This window comes from Glycine max, chromosome 2, assembly GCF_000004515.6.
Source record: "Glycine max cultivar Williams 82 chromosome 2, Glycine_max_v4.0, whole genome shotgun sequence".
In the NCBI taxonomy this organism is placed as follows: Eukaryota; Viridiplantae; Streptophyta; class Magnoliopsida; order Fabales; family Fabaceae; genus Glycine; species Glycine max.
In genome coordinates, this window is record NC_016089.4 from 41,258,612 (window position 1) to 41,274,280 (window position 15,669).

The 15,669-nt window shown below is 30.9% G+C and overlaps 2 protein-coding genes across 4 annotated transcripts; one reads left to right on the top strand and one right to left on the bottom strand.

Moving 5' to 3' along the window:
* The first annotated feature begins 357 nt into the window (after positions 1 to 357).
* On the top strand, positions 358 to 5,819 carry LOC100800040 (O-fucosyltransferase 7). Of its 3 annotated transcripts, XM_014768689.3 has the most exons (13): positions 358 to 513; positions 612 to 788; positions 1,300 to 1,374; positions 1,894 to 1,993; positions 2,077 to 2,144; positions 2,254 to 2,342; positions 2,441 to 2,621; positions 2,726 to 2,854; positions 2,967 to 3,100; positions 3,193 to 3,406; positions 4,280 to 4,464; positions 4,583 to 4,678; positions 5,184 to 5,819. In XM_014768689.3, the coding sequence occupies exons 2-13, from the start codon at positions 639 to 641 to the stop codon at positions 5,305 to 5,307; spliced, it is 1,545 nt and encodes a 514-aa protein (XP_014624175.1). In that variant the 5' UTR covers positions 358 to 513; positions 612 to 638; the 3' UTR covers positions 5,308 to 5,819. The 3 variants fall into 3 exon arrangements, 2 of the variants coding, with proteins under 2 accessions (XP_014624175.1, XP_003519179.1); XR_005887813.1 differs by having other exon boundaries at positions 363 to 788; positions 4,588 to 4,678; positions 5,184 to 5,241; XM_003519131.5 differs by having other exon boundaries at positions 363 to 788.
* Positions 5,820 to 11,672: 5,853 nt separating this feature from the next.
* LOC100800567 (uncharacterized) lies at positions 11,673 to 12,862 on the bottom strand. Its single transcript, XM_003519132.5, has one exon. The coding sequence runs from the start codon at positions 12,455 to 12,457 to the stop codon at positions 11,873 to 11,875; it is 585 nt and encodes a 194-aa protein (XP_003519180.1). The 5' UTR covers positions 12,458 to 12,862; the 3' UTR covers positions 11,673 to 11,872.
* Between the last annotated feature and the right edge of the window lie 2,807 nt (positions 12,863 to 15,669).

Consider the following 15,669-nt stretch of genomic DNA (forward strand, 5'->3'; position numbering starts at 1 on the left):
TATTTTTTTTTAAAAAAAAAACTTCTTAAAAAACTCATTTAGTGACTATTTTTTTAAAAGAGTAATGCAATGATGCATGTAATGAAATTGAAGATTATTTAAACAATTAACTACAAATATATAAACTAATTGAAATTTCATGACCTTAATTAAGTCGACATTTAATACTAATTCTTACTTACAAACTCATCCTAGTAAAGCTTTAATTTCAATTATTTTTTTTATACCAAACCACACAAAAATACTGTCACTAAATTACGTCCTTAATATTAACAAAACATAATCCGAATGAAAAAGACCACGGCATAGTGGCAGAGTGTCACTGTACAAAACACTGAGAAAAGCCAAAAACCATACCAAATACAGCATTTAAATCCGCTTTTGCTGTCTTTTCATGCCCTTCGATTTCAACTCACCAAACCAAAACACACTCATCACTGTCTCTCACAACCCCAACAAGTGTTCATCCCCAGAGATTAACACTAGTGCTGCGAACAAACCAACAAATTTCATGTTTTCTTCTTCTTCTTTTTCTTCTTCCCCTAATTGAGTCTTTTATTATCATAATTTTTATTTAATAAGGGTCTTAATTAACTTTTGGCTTAAATCAGTGACCCAAACAAAAGTGAGAGAGTGGAATGCAGAAACGCAAGTGGATTCCGTTGGCGGTGCTGAGAAAGTTGCTAATTGCGGCCATATGCTCCATAGCGTTTGTGGCTCTCTTCTCTGTTCGCGTACACATTATTCCTTCTTCTAAAGATCACAGGTTCAACGACAAGATCTCAACGGTTTGTTTGTTTTTTCTTTCTTTTTTGTTATTCATTTCCCTCATTACCCTCATTAAATTAAAGAAGAATGTTTAGGGTCATATTGCTATACCAGGTTCTTTGATTTTGTTTAGGGAGTTCCTTGGTGCTTTCCAACAGTTATTATTTTTATTATGCAGAATAACCTATTATTAATTTATGGGTATAATTTGGGCTTATTTTAGGGTTTTTCTGTTGTCACTGTTATTTTCAGTACTTTGTTGACTTAAAGAAGACTTAGACTTCCATTAGAGTAACCAATCTTAAAAACTGGAGATATAAGGCGGGTTGGATGGTTAAGGGATAAGAGAAGAGGGGAAAGGTCCGTGTTCAATTTCCTGCTAACAAAACTAAAATTCTAACAAACTAATCTGTAATATTTGTTGCGGATTGGATTTTGTTTTTGGGAAATTTTGTTTTTGGTGATGTTGATTGCTACCTGACTAATGTTACTGATTTTTGAGGTTTTCATTTGTTTTTCAAATTTTGACAGACTCAGGATCCACAAAGCTGGACGCGGGAGCTCGCACCACCCCATTTATCCAAAGCTCCACTTCCTACTCCCAAGGTTTTGTGCTTCATGTCAACAGTCAAGTAACTGATTTGGTGGTCTCGTATGTTTGGATGCTTAGAAAATGTGATAAAGAAACAGAATCATGTACATTTTAAGCAAAAATGAGCTTCATACTAAACGTGTTTTTATTCGTTTATTTATGTGATGTGAGAAAAGTGCACCCCAAAATGGGGTGTATGGGATAGAAGAAAAAGAGGGATAGAAATAAAAAAAGAAAAAGAAGGGAGAAAGTGATGGAAAGTGAAGATAGAGATTGAAAGGAAATGAGGTGGAAGAAGAAATAGAAGAGAATTTGGTTTTGCTCATTGTTAATGTTTATGAAATCTCATCTGATGTGTAATTATGTGACTTTAAACTTAATTGATTTAGTTTTAGCACATGTCTAGAGGCAGTTGGTGTATCATGTATGTAGGAAGATATATATATATATATATATATATATATATATATATATATATATATATATATTTAAATTATACATCATTCATGTTTTCGCTCCTTGTGATTTGACAGTTGAGTGGTTCAAGAGGGAATTTTGATTACCAGAAGCTGTGGAAGACTCCATCAAATCATGGGTTTCTGCCCTGTACAAACCCTACACCTAATTACACCAGTAAGGAACTTAGACTTTCCTTGTAGGCTGCAACTTGCAAGTATGAATTGTTTTGGTACTTTGAGTAATAAATGTTTATTCAGCTCCTGCCGAATCGCGAGGATATCTTTTAGTTCATACAAATGGCGGGCTCAACCAAATGCGTTCTGGGGTCTGACCTCTCTCTCACACTCTAAATTACTCATACATGGAATATTGAATTTTTCAATTTTGGATGTCCAATTCCATTGTTTGCTGAAGATTTGTGCCCTTTGCTGCAGATATGTGATATGGTAGCAGTAGCTCGAATCATAAATGCCACTCTTGTAATTCCAGAACTTGATAAAAGGTCATTTTGGCAAGATACTAGGTATTTTTCAATTCTGCCCTTTACTATTATTTTTTCATTTATGTCTTCTCTCTCTGTATTGGATATCACTTAATTGAATTTTATAATTTTATTTTCAGCAATTTCTCTGATATTTTTGACGAAGAGCATTTTATGAATTCTCTAGCTAATGATGTAAAAATCATTAAGAAACTTCCCAAAGAATTGGTTAATGCAACCAGAGTGGTCAAGCAATTCATAAGCTGGTCTGGCATGGATTACTATGAGAATGAGATTGCTAGCTTGTGGGAAGATTACCAAGTATGTATGTTGGAAGTTATTGTTTTATACAGTTTTGTGTTTCTGTTTATTTGCCTTATTTCATACATATTCTGCAATCATCTAATTAATTATAACACCTTAAGGTTATTCGAGCTTCCAAATCTGATTCACGATTAGCAAACAACAATCTACCTCCAGACATTCAGAAGCTTCGCTGCCGGGCTTGTTATGAAGCACTTCACTTCTCTCCTCTCATTGAACAAATGGGAAAAGTATTTAAAGAGATCTCAACTCTTATTGGTTTCTTTGTTTTTAATCTCCTACTTGAGCTAGTACTTTAGGATTTTTTTTTTTCATTATTTAATATATTTTGGGTCCGTGTAGTTGTTGGTGGAGAGGATGAGGTCATTTGGTCTCTATATTGCATTGCATTTGCGTTATGAGAAGGATATGCTCGCATTTAGTGGGTGCACCCATGATTTATCTCTAGTTGAAGCTGAAGAGCTACGGTTGATCAGGTATGGAACTATGATACTTCAAATTGCTTAATTGAATCTCATGTCTTTTCTCATATATGATGTTTGAAAATTATCACATGCCAATCATGTAGAGAGAACATTTCCTATTGGAAAATAAAGGACATTGATCCAATAGAACAGAGGTCCAAAGGGCTTTGCTCCTTAACTCCAAAGGAAGTTGGGATTTTTCTTACCGCTCTCGGATACCCATCAACAACTCCAATATATATTGCTGCTGGAGAGATATATGGGGGCGAGTCCCACATGGCTGAACTGCATTCCCGATATCCATTGTTGATGAGCAAGGTAAGGAATTGCAATACTGTGTTTCAATATATTGTTGACATTTGATATAGCCTACTAATCATATTTAGTAGATGAAGTTTGGTCAAACATTGGTATTTTCTGTATCTACTATCTAATCAAGATCAACTTGTAACTTAGGTTGATAATGTATTGACTAATAATTGATGTTTTTTTGGGGGAAGTTTATATAATGTCATGTTCTCCTCCCTTTTATTTTTGTTGAAAAGAAAGTAGTGTTAAAAGGTTAAGATGTTTTGACATGGAAACCTAAAATAAAAAGATTGCCCCTTCCCACATTGTTTAAATGTATGGGGACTTGGGAGCTACATCATAAGTAGGACACTGCATGTTTAGTAACATATAGTGTTTGGTTAAGCTCATCTGGTCATGTCTCTATTAAATTACATAAATGCTGTCATGATTTCGATCAGAGGTTTCTATTTGATAGGGAGGAAAACTCTAAAAGTAGGCACTGACCTTTTGGCAAGAAGTCTAAATTGCCTGGGGTTAATGCATTATGAGCAAACAATTTCTAGAGTATTCTACTAATACAATGCTAAAAAGCACCTGGGTTGAGCTGGATTGTAAAGGGCTAATTATCATAACTTTTCTGTTATTGTGGAAACTACTGAAAAGTGATTGCTCCATTATTGATGATTACAAAACTTTTTTCTTTCCTCCTCCTTGGGTGTCTAATAGCTTCTTTTACCCACTCACTTGCATTAACAGTCAAATAAAGATGAAGATAATATATATTGTTGTGTTCAACTAGCTTAATATAAAAGCTGAGTCCTGCTTTTCTGGGCAATAGCAGCCTGCTGAGAAGCATTTGTATCATGTTGATTAACCTAACCTTCCTGTGATTATTTTCAGGAAAAGTTGGCATCCATAGAAGAGCTTGAACCTTTTTCTAATCATGCATCCCAAATGGCTGCTCTTGACTATATTGTATCTATTGAAAGTGATGTATTTATACCTTCTTATTCCGGAAATATGGCAAAGGCTGTTGAGGGTCATCGCCGTTTTCTTCGACGTGGAAGAACAGTATCTCCAGACAAGTAAGGCTGTATTTTCTTTATGTTGCAGATCAACTTATTGATCTTTAAAAATTGTCTGATAAACTCTTTGAAATCATCCATTACAAAGCTGTTCTGTCTGTCATCTCATTTTAATTAGGAAAGCCCTTGTTCATCTGTTCGATAAACTGGATCAGGGAATAATAACTGAGGGGAAGAAACTATCAAATAGGATTATTGATCTCCACAGAAGACGGTATGTGATTGGGAAAGCCTTTAGTTTATGTTTTAATTAATTTAATGGATGTTCAAATATGTATGTATATACTATATATTTGTGTTTATGGTTCTTCCACTTTTATAGTTATTGTTTTATTACTCTCCTTCATACATGATTGTATCATATCATAATCATAAATGATAAATCTACTTGCCATGATTATTAGTTATTCTTGGCACGTCCTCTCCATAGACCATTAGTAAGACAGGTCATTTGATTTACTTTGTATGGAGTATGGTCAAAACTAGATATCAAGCTTCATAGGTAAGAGTATTAGCCAAACACTGACAGCAGGTTGGCAATAATGTTTTTCCTCTCTCTGGGGAATTAGCATGTTTGTCAAGTACATGACATAAGATTTGGTATTATCTTCCTCATTTAACCTACTGAAGAGTCTGTTTCTATGTTACTTGTTTTTATAATATACTGATCACAAGGTGAACCTCTATTTGGTTTTTCATTTGTTACATGTGTTGCACAGACTTGGTTCTCCCAGGAAGAGAAAAGGGCCAATTTCTGGAACAAAGCACATGGACAGGTTTCGGTCAGAAGAAGCCTTTTATGCTAATCCCTTGCCTGATTGTTTATGCCAGACAGAGACATAACCACCACCTCTAAACGTCTCTCAGATTGTTTGATAGATAAGATACTGCTGAACTTTTTCCTTGGAAATACCCCTTGGAGAAAAGATGGCACATGTGTAATCAATTTACACAAAGTTTGAGCATAAGATCTGATATGCAGCTGGGAGGTGGCACTGTGGTGGCAGAGTGTATATACCGGTATCGCTGTTACACGTACCCTTCAATTTGGGGGAAAAAATAAAGGAAAAGAAAACCCTTATTCGGGTTTTGACATAAAAAATTAGAGATTGGGATGAGTAGTTCATGGGTCTAGTAGAGGGCAGGATGGAGATTTGAGATGACTGGATTCATTTGTTATGTGGACATGCCTTAGTTATTTATGAAGAGGTATAGTGTAGAGCTTCCAGATATGGCCAGGGATCTCAATCACCCGTTATTGAATTTCTTCTAGAGCAATTTTACATAGTTCCACATTTTGTAATCTGTTCTTGTTGAAAGACAACAAAATGCAAAAATCTTTTATTGTTCCCTAATGCGTACGTTTATTTATTAGGGAGAGGGGGGAAAGTGTGGCAGAACTTCATCTGTCGTTTGGAAACATACAGATATTTGCAAATAGAAAATTAGAAAATTCGGCTTAATTTTGTTGAAGTCAGACTTCCTAGGAGTCATGAGTCATGCAGCCTGAAGGGAAAACTAGAATAGGAAATGGTTTCAGTCTTTAAGAATCAGTTTTTTTTTTTTAATTTAAAATTCAGTATCAACTCTAAAAAGGCATTTTTAGCAATTATAGTTGTACCATTGTATGTACAAGGAATCTTGCGTGCATTGTTTTGCTTAATTAGCCCTCTTCGAGCATCTATGACATGTAACACAATTTCTTGTGCTTGCTATTTAGTGCATTTGCTATTTAGTGTATGAATAGGAGTGACAAAGTGGGTTAAACACACTGGTCCAATGTTTTGGTCTGTATGTTTCTTTGGCAAGCGGGTTGAGATTTTCAACCCATTAACCTATTTCTGAGTTCTGACCCACCTTGCTTGATCTGTTAAAACATGGGTAGAGGATGGATCGGGGAGGAACAATCCACCAGCCCGTTTTTTTAATTATTAATTTTTATTTTTATATTCCGTTAGGATTTGGAATTTTAGAAGTCTCTCAAATAGGAATTTTGTTTGATTTACTTCATGCATTTGATGTTAATTTTTTTTTAGGATTTTTTATTTTATTTTTATCTAAATAATTCATTATTCAGAATAAAGTAATTTATTTAAGTTTTCTTTAATATTTATTATGTAATATATATATATAGTTTTTAGCATGTTGACCCACCAACCTGCAACTCATTTCATTTTCAATTTAGAAATTCCAACATTAGAGACTGCATTATCCACTTAATTTTATAAAAAAAATTAATGTAAATTCTTATCTTTTCCATGGATAAGGCCTTTTCACTTTCATCTTATGCATCTTGAAAACAATTAATTGTTGATCAACTCCAACTTTTTAAGTGGTCCTTTTTAAAATATTATGTAAATACTTATGTTTGGTTCAAAATAAAGTCTGTTGAATTGAGTGAACAGCTGCGTGTGTTTGTGTTGGGACCTCTTGCATCCCCACCAACTCCTCCTTCAAAGGATGAAAGACATATCAAATCTCAAGCCCCTCCATCACCACCTCCTTGATGTTTTGGAAGAGCTACAAGTTCAACATGAATGACGATTTCTAAAAAGTTGTTTCGAAATCATATTGTTTGTGCACTTGTCGTCTTCGTGCATTAAATAAACAATTTCATTCGACAATAAAATTTTCATAAATCAACGTGTTTTTATAAAAGGCAAAAAGAATGTCTTTATTAAAGAAAACCCAATTTTAGCACAAGAAATGCATAAACCAAGCCAGAGTACAAATATCATAGTACAAAAATTGCAGCTTCAAAAGTGAGTAAACAAATAAAACTTCTCTTGAAGCTTCCTTTTTTAGCATATTTCTGCACTTCAAACCATTCAATGTTCCAAGAATTTCCATTCCAGGGAAATGTACATAATCAAAGCCATTATTAACCAAAACGAAACGCAACCCAGATCAATATTCCTTTTATTATATATACTGCTTGTGACAATTAAGCACATGGTAGCTGCAAACTTGTGTGTCCACCATCTGTTCGAGCATATTCTCCTGCTGGTTGTTGATATAAAAACTTGCTCCTAAACTTTATCTTTTCCATAAATCATCAAAGCTGTCAATAAACTCCATTGGATTTAAAATCCAATCTGATAAAGAATGTGAAAACTTACCGGCAGCCATGACCATTCCCACGTCAGAATTCGAACTTTCTCCAACATTTCTGATAGAAGTTAACATGTGACTTCGTCATATCGCGTTACCGTGGTACTACGTTAGGGTTTCAATTACCCCAATCTTTTAAATAAAAATCTGCAAATTAACCTCAAGCAATGCTTTTATCCAAGGGCTAACTTGCAAAACTCAACTTTTTTTGTAATAAGTCACCAATATTTGATCTTGTGCGTCCAATATTTAACTAATTTATCTGACGATCTACTTTTATGGTCCACCAGTGAAACCACATGGAAGATGGTCCACCATATAATTTACTTTTTCTTAATTATCTACTATCTATATAACAAAACAATGTCCACTGGAAATTACTAATAGCCTCCTTTATTTACTGACACTTGCTAATTGCACCCTCCTTTTTGATAAGTGAATCCCAATCTTTCTTTTTAAATCTTAAATACCCATTATATCCTTTATTTCATCTCTCTCACATTCTTTCTTTAACGCGTGGAGAGTGATATTACCCGTACTCAAGGGTATCCTACCAGTGAAAATTATTTTAGGGAATGAGAGGGAACACCCTAAGTCACCATGTTTCCTTGCAAGAATCTCCTCCACTTCAAGCATGCTTGTCAAAGTGTTGAATTTTTTTTTTCCAATCAATCAGTGCATCCCTAGAAATTTGGGTTTAAATGCGATATATATGGGGAATTTAAATGTGTAGGCAGAGTCTCCACTACATTACACTGTAAACTATGGGTCACAGCACCTAAACAAATTTCTTTACCTAAAAACACATTAATATATTAATCATTATGGTCAAATTATATATTTTGATTCACTGTTATAATCAATTTAACTAATTTATTGAATGTTTTATTTTATTTAACATAGAAAATATGAATAAAACAAACGGGAATGAATATTTTCCACCAAGTATGAAGAAAACTTTAATTAGACGTACCTCATGAACATTTTTTCTTAAATCGCCTTAAAATGAAAATTACTTGAAAGAAATTAGGTTGCATTATAATTTAAATTTTTTTTAATTATTGTTATAATATTTTTATATAAATTTGTTTTGCTCTTTTTTTACTATCTTTTTTCACTTAACTAATTTAATGAGCATTTTCCTACTGTGGGCCACAACACCTAAACAACATAAGTTTTCCTACTTTCTTTTATAAAACAAAATGTTCCTCCCGTTGTGTTATATTTTATACATAATCTACATATCAATCTAGAAAAGAAAATTAAAATTTATTCAAGCTAAAAAAATCTTAAATAATTATTTTAAGTGAGAAGATAATAAATAAGAAATGAATAATTAGCCTAAAAATGATTTTAGACATTTTACATAGAGAAGATAATAAATATTACATGGTTCTATTTTGAATTTTGTTTGAGCAAGCCATCAATTTTCACCCTTAAGTATTACCATGTCTCCTAAATAATCCTTAAAGTAATAAAATTCTATAAGTAATCCATAAAATATTAAAGATCTATCAATTTAGTATCTACATTGGTATATTTTACTAACATCTATGAAAAATTTGAAGGATTTTTTAATACTTAGAGTAACATTTAATATAATTTTTAATAATTGAGGATTTGTTCATACAATTTGTTTACTTTAGGGATAATATTAATTTTGGATAATCATCACACTGACTCGACATATTTATTAGATTTGTAGATGATTAATATGCATACCATTTGTCATCTTTTAAGAAAGTGCTTCTCTCATGTATATATCAATTTTGACAATTGAATAAGAGTCTAATTTATATATATATATATTGATGTAAAAAAAATTATACTGCTAATTAAATAAAATTATGATTAATATGGCTTTTAAAATAATTACTATAAAGTGATCAAAACCCGAGGTACCACATTAAGGTGGTCCATCATGCACTGTTTTTTTTTTCATCGTTGGATTCATTTGGTGCTCATTAATACTATATATTATCCACAGTGGTTCTCACCCTAATATTATACTTCAAAAGTGGTTAAAATAACTATAACTGATTATCTATTTATAATCGATTATATAACTGATTTTACATATAACTGAAGATCAATGTAAGGGATATTATTTGTGTATGGTGTACCACCTCCTCTAGTTTTAACTAATAAACTTATCATATCATATAATGATTTACGATCAGAGATATATAGTAGTATAAAATCTTTTTATAGTGCTTAAACTTTTTCTCAATGTTTTGCCAAATTCTTGGAAAATCTAAAATCAAAATAAAAATCTTTAAATAGCTAAAAAAAAATCTATTTTATAGGACCAAAAACTTATGTAAGTAAAAAAAAAAAAAATCTCACATAATATTCCATTCTTGAGGATTTTCCTCAGCGGGCCATCAGCAGAGAGTCCTCACTTGTGATAAGCCTCCAACATTGCTTCCCTAAGTTTTAAAGCTTAACAATGACACTAAATCCACGAAAACCCATTCAATCAAACTCATTTTTCTTTGACTAAAATAGGCGTTCCTAGCACATCCAATGAATTCTGCAGTTATTATCCTTCGATTCCCCGCCAGAATATGCCCATCAAAGTTTCTATTAATTTCACCATAACAGCCTTCTGAGATTCTAATAGCAACTCACTTTGTAGTTTGAAATGCCCTGTGCGAGAACCTCCTTTCCAGCACGTCAGAGGTACATCAATATGATTTTTATCTAATTAAAAATCATTATTTTTTATATGAATATCATGTATATCGACATTTATAATATATATAATAATAATATAAATTAATTTTTATATTAATCGATTGTTTCTTGTTAAATAAAAACAACACCGATGAAGATAAATACAATAGCAAATGTAATTTTTGAGCATATAAAACTTTTTAGTAATTGTTTGTACTCGTACTCTTTAAATTGATGCAAAGTATTTGATCCAGATACGCAACTGGAACTTGGTTGAATATTTAGAAGAATTTTTTTTTCATCCATATTCCATATTAGTTGAACAATGTCAAACAAGAATATTATCTCCAATAAAAAATATTGGTGGTTTCTAAGAAAAAAAAGTATTTGATATCCGGGTTTTCTTGTTGCTTTGTCTTCCCTAATTACTTCCAATTTAATTCCTGCATTTCTTATTTATGGGGAACACATTAATTTTGAATCTTTGTGGTGCCAACTCAAGCATGCAATTTGCCAGGAGAAAAATATCTGGACCCACGGTTTACATACAGGCTGTCACATAGTACGGTATTAAGGATTTAGGGTTGCATTTTCGGTCCCTTTATGGTCGAAATCCCCAACCACCCTCTTAAAACAAGATTAAGTTTTTATTCTTTTTATTTTTTTTAATATATTATATTATTGATAGTTTTTTTTTTTTTTACTTAGTCTTTCTAGACGTTACCTTTTTTTATTTAATCTCTCTAGAATTATAGATATGACAATTTTTATTATTATTTAATCCCTTGTTTTAAAAGGATAAAAACTCGTAACTAAGAGTACCAAGTAATGAACTAATTAATAATGATATTTAAATAAAGTTAAATAAAAATCATAATATTTTAATGAACTAAATAAAAATAAAAATTAAATTCTAAACTATATTTGATAAAAATATTTTATGAAAAACTTATTTAGAAAAAAAAATTAAAAGTGAGAGTGCTCAGATTGAAATTAATATCAGGGATTTTTTGTGGAATTAAAAACTTAACTAAGCTAAGACACTTCAAAGTCTCGTGTTCCTCTAAAAATATTCATGAACCATGACCAAATACATAAATAAAGATTTCAACACTACAGCCAAGTCACCGTGAAATTTGGAACCTTGAGAAAAAATTATTTATTGCCGTGGCAGATTAGATTCGGAATTTATTTATGAAAACATCCATATATAACAACCATGCAGCCAAGTCATTCGCCATTCGCCTATAATGAGCAAGAAAACTGAGTGAAATATTAATAATATTATTTACTATGATTTTGCTTCGAGTACATGAAAAAAATTCTAAAAAATTCAAGGGGCGTATATATTCGAGGGACTGAGAAATAAGTATCGATAAAAATACTAAATAAAAATATTCAAGGGGCGTATATGAAAAAAGTTTAATCCACCAATAAAGATCTCAATTTTTGTTTCTGTTCGTAGAAAAGAAAATGGAAATAACCAACAAGCCTAGGAGTCAAACACTATGATCCGCCAATGAACTTTAAAGGTGGGAAATAAAACTAAAAGAAATAAACGTAATACTTGGTAATTAACAATTACTTTTCTCAAAGATCAATTAATGTTTTCCAAAAAAAATCAAGCCATTGTTTCTCTTATTTCTATAGACATAGAACGAACCAGCTGCTTAGTGTCCTCCCTATAATATTTTTCCTTCATTCTCTTACTTCTAGGATGAAGCAAGTTGAACCAAAATCCACTTTTGTAGGCACTCATACTATGACCATGATGATCAACACCACCACCTTCACAATCTCTTTTTCTTGGAACAATATCCAATGACCTACACCTACCCTTTATGATTCCATTGTTACCACTACTCAGCAGAAAGATCGAGACCGAATTAGAAGAGCTAGTAATCTTTCCCTCCGTAGTAGTGAAACAAAAACATTGCATTGGAGAAGCACATGAAGAAGCTGAAGCTGAAGAGTAATAAGATGATGACATAGAAGAAGAACTAGAAGAACAAATAGATGATATTCTTCTACGTGAGTTAAAAGAAGAAGATAGTTGAGAAAGCTTTTCCCTTAAACAAAGAGAACACACACCGGGTGATTGGTGGTGTTTGGGGTGCTTCTTGCAATAGCCATTGTGCTTGACCCGACCAATAACACAATATGTGTCTTTTTTTTTCTTTGAGAAATGTCTTCTTAGGTTTTCCATTTTGCATTATTTTGCAAATGTTGGTGTAGTTGGTTGGTCCAATATATAGAGAGGAGGCAAAGAGAAAAACGAAGTTGGCATGGGGTGTGTCATCTATGTGTGTGTTTCCACTAATATTTCCGTGATGGTTCATGGGTGCTTCCTTGTGTTGTTCTTCTCAAAAATGGTCTTTTTGACGTTTTATTTTTTTTGATAATTAATTGAGAATTTTTGGGGGATTTATGTGGACGTGTGATGGAGGCAAGTGGGGTCCACGGGTGGAGTCGGTGGTTGATTATGCTTGTGAGGGTTGCAATCTCAAAGTATTGTGAAAAATAAAGGGCAATGCTTTCTGTGGGGCGGCATGCGGAAAAATATTATGGAAGTTTAAAAAAAGCGTTGGCGATGGCAAAATCAAACCAACCAAGGTTTGAAGCGGTGCCGTTTTGTACACGTATTGAATAACTATTGAGGAAAACTAGTTACTTGGGTGTAACAAGTCATTTGGATTGAGTATAAATAATTAGATAGGTATAATAAAAGTATTGTGTTAAGAAGAATGTTATTTTTGTTCTTCATTTAATAATGGAATAAGTAATATATGTAGCGACAGTGTAATTTTTTTATGTTATCATTTAGTTATAAACAGTCATTCAATTTTTATAATATAGTGTAAATTTTTTATGCTCATAATGCAAGCATGTTAAACTCAATAATATTAACATTCTTCTTTTTTTTTTTAATTACTCCTATTTATTACGTACACAGATAATTTATGCAAGCAACATAATTTCTTTAAAAAAGAATATGCGCTCAAGTCTCAAGAATGTGTGATCATTTATACATACACCTGAATCAATCTATAATGTCAACACGAAAAGATGCTAATTTCTTAGTAAAACTCAACTTTACACAAGAGATCATATGATTTAGTCTAGAAATCATTTTTTATTTAAGAATTATGCTTGTAAAAAGATATAAAAGTAAAAAATAACGCGAGAGAATTATTTTCTTCACGTAATTCGCTAACATAAACAAGGGTTCGATGTAGACCATGGCCAATGACTTGTAAGTATTCTTTGGTACTTCAATTTAACGAAGGGACACAAAAGAACCAAGGAAGGAAGTATACTGTTTTGGTGGGAAAAAATAAACAAGAGGAAATTACTATTTAAGAATAAATTTTCAAAAAACAACACGATTTCAAATCTCTTTTTCTCTATTTTAATTCAAATATTTGTTTTATTTTCTCTTCTACATAACATAATTTTTTATTTAAATTTTATAAATTTAATTCTTACAACTAAAAAAAATTCAAAATACAAGTTATATATATATATATATATATATATATATATATATATATATATATATATATATATATATATATTAAATTGCATATGGAGACAACTGTATGTGGTATACGAATCTGGGACAATGGCATTAAAGAGTACAGATTTTCCGTATACGAGGGCCATTCCCCACTCTTCATTGTCTTTTGCCACTGCCGCAAAGTCAGTTTAAACTAATGTGCAGTGTTTGACCATTATTTAAGCATTTTTTTTCTTTCTTTTTTATTTTGTGGTGCAATCTTTATAGAGACGTACCAAGTTAAGCTGGAAGGGTAAGATAGTTTATATTTTTTAAATTTTGTTATTATAATATGTAGTCACAGACAGGTCCACTTACGCAAGTGGAATGTGATCAACATATATTTAGTCTTTTGTGTGAAGATGTAAATTATTATTTTTTTCAATTTACAAAATGTTAATTATTGATATTGTTAGTCATTAATTAGTAACCTACTATTTATTATTCTACTGTATCTATAATAAATATTTTATTAAATTTTGAATTTTAATTTGTAATCAAACCAAATAACTATGAAATACTAAATAAAAATAGATGTCATTCAAATCTTGAGAAACAAATATTGTTTTGTCATGTGTACTTTGATTTTTTTTTTTTTTAGATTCGTAAATTTATAATTATAGATAAATACCACCTTAATTATTTGAGGCATCATTCAGTTTCATTTTATATGTGTATTAAATATTATAAATAACATATGTAATGGATTATAAAAAAATGTTGTGCAAAAGAATCTTCCTAAACCTTTAATACAAAACTCTTTTATGCGTGTCTCATTGGTTAAGAAAATTGTTGTCCATGAGAATTTATATATATTGTTTGTATGATTGTATCGATTGATTTTGCAAGGAAGAAAATAATAAGAGGAAAAAATGATTTTTTTTAAAGAAACTTTTTTCATTTAATATGGGGTGAAAAGTCAAAAGGAATAGAAGATAAAAAATAGTCATTCTACAAATAAATCTTGTTTCAATTATATTTATCTATTATAAGTCATACTTAAAATGAATAAATAAAAAAGCATAATTAGTTCTCATTTTATTAAGAGAAAAATATATTAATTTATTTTTATTTATATTTTTTTATCCAACTAAATAGGTAAAAAGATAGTTTTTTTATTTAATTTTCTTTTTTTTCCCTATTCTCTTAATTCAAATGACATTAACTTTATACATTTTTTTTACTCACTTTCTCTTTGTTATTTGAAACAAGTGAACATTGGAACTTCTATTGTCAGGTTATTCATAATCTTTCTAGAGAATAAAAAATCCTAAATTTGGAGAAAAAGTGATGACAAAGTTCATAAAGTGATGGCTAACAATTACAACAAAAACAGTTAGATAGTTAAGCTTTGGGATTTTTTGCTATAACCATGTAACTCCATGATTCTGTTTTCGATCAGTATTTGTCTTTTCTAAACTCGTCCTCAAGTTTGTCTTGTGGAATACAGTTGTTTTTATCGATCACAATATACAACGGTCAATTTAATTATAATTTTTTTTGTGAATAATTTAATTATAATTTTTAGTTTAATTAAGCAACAATATTTACTTTTTAACATATAAATTACAGAAATAATTAAGGTGTTTATAAATTCATATATTTTGAAACTATGTAATCAAGATCCTAAGTTTAAGAAGTTTATTTAAAAAAAAAAAAGTTTAAGCAGTTTAGATTTAAATACTCGTAGAGGTATGTTTCAAGTTTCAACATGCTTTAGGATCCTAAAAAAACGACGCTTTAGAGACTTAAATGGAATTTATTTAGCACTAAAATTATATTCATTATAATTTTAAATAGTTTAAATTTATTTTTTAGCTAAAAAATTCTTTTGATTGGTTTGAACTTTGTATAATTTTGGT

Excerpts from the sequence above, each read along its gene's own strand:
- LOC100800040 (XM_014768689.3), top strand. The coding sequence starts at position 639 with ATGCAGAAACGCAAGTGGATTCCGTTGGCGGTGCTGAGAAAGTTGCTA. Across the intron at positions 2,145-2,253 it reads TCAACCAAATGCGTTCTGGG|ATATGTGATATGGTAGCAGT; the intron begins GTCTGACCTCTC and ends CCTTTGCTGCAG. Across the intron at positions 4,465-4,582 it reads AGAACAGTATCTCCAGACAA|GAAAGCCCTTGTTCATCTGT; the intron begins GTAAGGCTGTAT and ends CATTTTAATTAG.
- LOC100800567 (XM_003519132.5), bottom strand. The coding sequence starts at position 12,457 with ATGGAAAACCTAAGAAGACATTTCTCAAAGAAAAAAAAAGACACATAT.